Here is a 6000-nt window from a genome sequence, read left to right as displayed (position 1 = left end):
TCTTTTATCTATGCCGAATTTCATGCAAGTCTTACGGTCATGAAATTCTCAGATTGTTCATCTGATCGCACTTCAGTATTTCACTACTTATCCCCTTTGCTGTGGAACTTTGTTGTTAAAAGTATATAACAGATCAAAGGTGAAATAAGTTGAGAGACATGAAGTAAGTTGGAATATGTCTTAAAGACCACAAATTTAGATCCATAAATTACTTCTGCCCTCTCTGAATCTTATGACAGAGTTAAAGTTGTTAAAAGAAAGGGACTGGGAGATTCCTAAATTTGTCAAGTTATAAAGTAAGCACTTGTCTTCTAATACGGCATGACGAGTCTCTGCTGTAAGCAGCATCCATGCGAAGCAATAAGATACAGCAGTCTTACTGTTTGAAATGGAGTCCATGCTGCCTGAACTGGGAATGGCAAACTGCAAAATAATTGTTTTCTTTATTCAGGTTAGACATAACAAATATGTCAGATACAGCAGTTAGTCTAGAAAAATACATTAAAAAAAAATCTTCAGCAGACCATGCTCCCTGTAACAAAATCTTTCAAAACCAATTTTACAAATTCTACATTAATGTAAAAAGAAATTCTTAAATTTAGTATCATGGATTCCATCAAACATCTATCTATCAAAACATGAGTTTCACTATTTGTAGATGTTAGAATTCATAATACATTTTTTTCTAATGTATCCTGTACATATTAAATAACCTAAAAGGCTCCTCTTGTAGTGCATTAACGATTTAGCAAGCACACTCAGTATTTTTCCAGTACCATTTGCATTACAGTTATTTGCCCGCAAATGTAATTAACATCTAAAAGTGCACACAGTTAGGTCCCTCCCCTCCCTCCCCATAACCTGTTCCACTGCTGAAACAGAGACATCCACGGGAAACGTTATGCTATTGTAGCTAGTCTACCCATGATTAGAAATGTGCGACTAGAATGTTCTTAAACTATACAACAACTGAATTATATACACAATCCAAAAAAACAGTCTGTATTTACATCAAGAAACTTCCACTACCACAGGATTATACCAAGGACTCAGTACAGTGTTATAGTCGGCATTTACTTAGGATTTTAGCTGTAAATCAGTATAACACAAAACCCAGGAAATATCCCGGGGGATGAGGGGGAAGAAGAACATGTGTATTAAATATGACTTCTATTATGCCATGGAAGAAATATCCGCTGCTGGATACTCTTACAAGTTCAGTGTTTGAAATAGTGTGCTGCTCTATAAAGCAACTTAGAAGTTCTAGAATGACTGGGGGAGGGGGAGAGGAAAAGAAAAGAAGGGAAAAAGAAAAAAAAAAGGTGGGAGAAAGCAGGGAAAACAGAGGGGAAAAAAAGATAGCAGGTACCAAGTGAGGGATTAGATCAGAATAACTAAACCAAACTGTTAGCACAACTTTAAGACATTCATTGCATGCAGAAGACCCATGGAATGGTGTCATACAGATCTGTGTAGGTTTTAATACATAAGCTTAGGATACAACTTCATGGAATTTTTTTCATAACCAGTTAACAGGACTTCTATCAAGTAGAAAAAATTTTAAATAAAATTTCAGACTATCCAGTTTGAGATTAATACTCTTTCCTCTCCCAAGAAATCCAGTGTATGAACCTATATTGCAATTTTTAGATGTTACTTTAAAAAAAGCAAACTATAAACTTTCAGTTCACTTCTACATTGAATTTTTCAAAGAAATCCAAAGTGTTCTCTTTAATTTGCATTTAACTGTTCAAACATTTCTCCCATTTCTCCCCTCCCCAAAAGTGCAAATTCAAGTTGCTGCTTGGTCCACAAACATAGTATACTCATCATGTACAGTGAGAGATTTGACTTCTGACGGAATACTGCTGCCAACCCGTCACTTCCAGTTCCAACTCTTAGAAAAATGTCAGCGTCCGAAAATAGAATTCAATTCCAGTAGAATTAATTCTACAATCTGATTCTGGTATACTGTGTGAACTGCTATGTTACCAGTCTCTTTCTCTGGTTTCAATAAGGTTGGACCAAAAACGATTGCTACGCTTTGATAGGTCATTCGGTTCTTTTCTCCATTTTCTACAACTCTAGAAGTGAGAAGAGGAGGAGGGAAAAAAAAAAAAAAAAAAAAGACTTATCAGTGTTAGAGCAATGGGATGACAAAAAAAGAAACGGACTAAGGCAAGTAAGTATTCACAGTATTTATTTAATGACTACTCTTGCTATTAGGATATACAGCTGCTGTGATTCCCTTCTCTAAGGAAGTTTTGTTTTGAAATACTATTCCTGATACTCTCACAATCCCTTTAGCATAAAAGGACTTGGCAGCAAACATCACAGCTATGACACATACTACCTAAAGTTTGTTTGCTTCTCTGCAAGCTTGTATAAATACAGACTGATATATTACTTTCATCAAGTCCAACATATACAAGAAAAGCATAATGGGAACTAACAGATAGTAGTTTTAATTTGATTATTTAGATTATCAGCAATACAAAGTTTTTCCTTCCATCTGATACTTACCTTTTCAGGTGTCTAAAGAGTACCTGCATAGTATCCTGATTTGGTTTTGGCAACTGTTTGATTAAATCTTTAACAGCATGGACACGCTGTCTTGGCTCTTGCTCTGCAAGAGAAACAAGTGTAGAAGCAATATGTCATCACTTTTGTTTAAAACTTTAGCATAAAACTTAAATTGGAAACAAAATATACCCTTTTGCAACACTAATATTAGATAGTACACTGCCATCTCCTGGTCAGACTGTATATTACTGACAAGCAATTTTAGGCAAGCTTGCAGATATTCATAATTGCAACATTCATTTTACTGTCTAAAACAATTAAGTGAATTCTGCATATTGAGCAGGATTTATATAAAAAAACACATGCTTTATTCCAGACTTACTAATTGCATTGACAAAGTCATTGAAGTGATTATAAGTGAAGAGTGGCTCTGGCAACTCTCTGAAAAACATCTTTAGAGCTCCTGTGATGACATGTATATCTTCCCATTTACTGTCATTCAGGTCTAGTTTCTCATCTGCAAGAGAAAATTAATAATGAATGTTAGCAATTTAATTACAAAAGCTTTTCTTCCCTCCCCTTTCTTTCCTGTACTCGTTGTTTTTAAAGCAGTGTAAACTTACTCCACTTCAGCCTCTTTTCTGCTGGGATACAGGAATACAGTAGTGCAAAGGTAATGCAAAAACTCTGTGTCCGGCTAGGAGATTGCTTCTCAGACTGAGCACTGTGAGAGATACTCATAAGGCTATAGTGACAGTCATCTGTGCTCTCGTAGAAAAACTAAAATAAAACACTGTCTACAGGCCAGTTCTTATAAGAACTACTACAGTTTAAACAAATAGGCCTCAGACTGCTCAGGAAAGGCACAGAGAAATCACAACAGTAAATCCACCTCCACTTGTAGGATCTTTTCTGGGCCACAATGGACAGAGGTGGCCCAACTGTGACTAGCACCACACACAGCTTCCCTACCACAGGGGCTTTCCAGAGGGGAACAGAAACTGCTGACATGACAGACATCCAGTCCCTGAACATCAGGAAATAAGCTTCTATATCACAGATAAGCTCTGGTCCTCTTCCTAGCTGCAAGTTACCTACCAATTCCCACCAAACAAAACACTAAGGTATAGCCCTTTGAAGAGGTTTTTATACACAGGGTAGGCTCAAGAGGAGCTGAGGATCCCCAAACAACAGGCAGTAGCAAATCTTGCCCAAAGCACAAATTTACAAGTTTAAAGCCAATGGAAGCTTTATATGCTTACTGTGTTTTTTTCCCCCCCAAAAAGATATGAACGTAATTTAAAATTATTTTGCCCCTCAAATTGCCTTAGTAGTTTTCTTTAGGATTATATTCTAGTAGTTTCTCAGTGCTCCAGTTACAACTAAACCTCAAGATGCTAGATATTTTACTCATATTTAGCTATTAGACACTAAATTCTGCTATTTATAAATAATTTTACTTTGAAAGATGCCAACCATTTGTCATGAAAAAGTAAAGGCCTTTCTGTGAACTTCAGCCAACAAGCTGAAGATATATATAAGAACATTAGAGCTGAAGAAACTTACCATGATTGACTGCAAATCTTAGCTTCTGTATCACTGCAAGATTGCCACTAACCCGATATAAGCCATCAACATCTAATCCTAGAACAAAGTTAAAATCCATTTTAATACCTTACATACTTACAAATTCTAAAATCTGCATTAGGTTGCTTATTTATACGTTTGCTTAGCAAAAATAAAAACAAAAACAATCCACGTAGACGATAACAAAGAATACCTGATTCAACTAAAACTGTAGCTAAACTAGCTTTTGTGGTGGGCAGGGCACATCAGCAGAGTTGGTTTAGTTGGCTGACACAAGTTTGGTAGCATCAAAATCAAATAATCTCTCAAATTTTTTATGTATTAGAACAGAAGTAATGAGGCAACAGCTCTAGGTTTTCCCAATGAGATCAGGGATCTCACTTAGGATGCTCTTGGCGGGTAGGCAATGGGGAAATGGAGAGTCCAACATGCAAGGACCACATATTTGGTGGAGGTTCCATTTTTTAATGTACAGTTAAGAAAATCAAATTAATTCATGCATAGAGAGCACCTTAAAGCTGACAAGTGACTGGTTTTGCATGGAGCAGGAATGATGTGCATGGACACTCATTGCTACTCAACAGCCTTCAAAACTGAACAGATTGCCCTTGCCTTTACAGTATTGTACACTTAACCAGGCAAAGAAGAAAAACTGTGTCCCTATGGTTACTACTGCAGATAATCAAAATTGATTAGAATGTAAAGAATTTAATTGAAATGCTACTTGAATGCAGCATGCGATCAGTGTCACCAAGAGGGTGAGTGCTGCCAGAATACCTTCAGTCCCTGAAGCTCCTCAAGGAGTTGTCTGATGCAATATAGCACAGTTACCAGCACCATCTGACACATCCCTTTTCCCCATAATCCACTAGTCATTGCTTTTTTAGAAAGGACTGATTTGAAGTGTGTTGGTAGTAGAAAGAAGAGTTGGAGAAGTGGGGAAAAAGCTGTTCATTTCTGTCAGCTTCCCCTCAGGTATTCAGAAAAGGAAAACTTCACCACTATCTTCAATGCAATCCTGTCTTAAAGGAAAAGAAAAAAAAAACACCCTTTCTCACAAACTGTAGATCACAAAAAGAAAAAAGCCACCCGCTGTAACAAGCGGGCTATCAGTTTGTGAAACTGGAGCGAGGCAACAAAAGTAGTTATTCTTTCCCTTCCCACACTACACAATAAAATAACATTTAGAAAGAAGGCTATAGGTTCCAACAAAATGAAGTTTCCACGGAAGATGCCTTAAAACTCACTTGTAGTACTCTCCTTTGACGGCTACCTGATTTTCAAGAGAATGCTCTCAAATGAACAGACTGGTATACATTTGAATGGTAATTATTGATATCCTATAATCCACTGCGAGTTATCTTTTCAGAGAGAGATGACAATGACATCAACAGCAAGAAACCAGCAAGAAACCAGCAAGAAAGCCAGCCCAGACTAGAGCCATATCCATCCGTGACAACCAACACAGTTTTAACAAAAAAAGCACAGATGTCCTTCACATCAGACAATCCAGAACATCACACACAGCTTTCAAACATAGCACTTTCTCTGTTATACAGGAGAAACTTATTTTCCATGAAAGCAAATAAAAAATGGGTCAATATGTGGACAGTGTTAATATCCAAAGTTGAATAAAGCATTACCTAGCAATCAGTGTAACTGGATAGACTTGTCTTCGGGCTGTCAAAGTATATGCAGAGCTAGAACACAACTTTTTCCTGAAAGTTTGTTTCAGGTAAGTTTTAATGTAAATGATTTTGTTAACATGTTTAAACCTTCCAAATGTTGATGGCTGTGCTGTGATAGTCTCTCTTTCATATGAAAAATTTTGACAAGATGAGCTCTTCTACTGCTTCTTTTAACACCTCTTTCTTTAGAGGCTTGCTGCTA

At 36.8% G+C, this 6000-nt stretch overlaps 1 protein-coding gene across 8 annotated transcripts in view; it reads right to left on the bottom strand.

Moving 5' to 3' along the window:
* Nucleotides 1–848: 848 nt before the first annotated feature.
* Nucleotides 849–6000, bottom strand: part of ARHGAP12 (Rho GTPase activating protein 12) — an 86080-nt gene continuing 80928 nt past the window's right edge. For 7 of the 8 annotated variants that reach the window (XM_062568944.1, XM_062568945.1, XM_062568939.1 and 4 more), the window contains 4 exons: nt 4090–4167; nt 2906–3040; nt 2524–2626; nt 849–2084 (listed from right to left, as the gene is read on the bottom strand). In XM_062568944.1, the coding sequence (XP_062424928.1) occupies nt 1910–2084; nt 2524–2626; nt 2906–3040; nt 4090–4167 (491 nt within the window). In that variant the 3' untranslated portion in view covers nt 849–1909. Of the gene's footprint in view, nt 2085–2523; nt 2627–2905; nt 3041–4089; nt 4168–4887; nt 5133–6000 lie in introns of those variants that run through there. The other variant, XR_009957556.1, reaches the window with a different exon arrangement.

Source organism: Rhea pennata, chromosome 2 (genome assembly GCF_028389875.1).
Source record: "Rhea pennata isolate bPtePen1 chromosome 2, bPtePen1.pri, whole genome shotgun sequence".
NCBI lineage: Eukaryota > Metazoa > Chordata > Aves > Rheiformes > Rheidae > Rhea > Rhea pennata.
The sequence above is the reverse complement of the archived record's forward strand: the minus strand, read 5'-3'. Positions and strand labels throughout refer to the sequence as shown.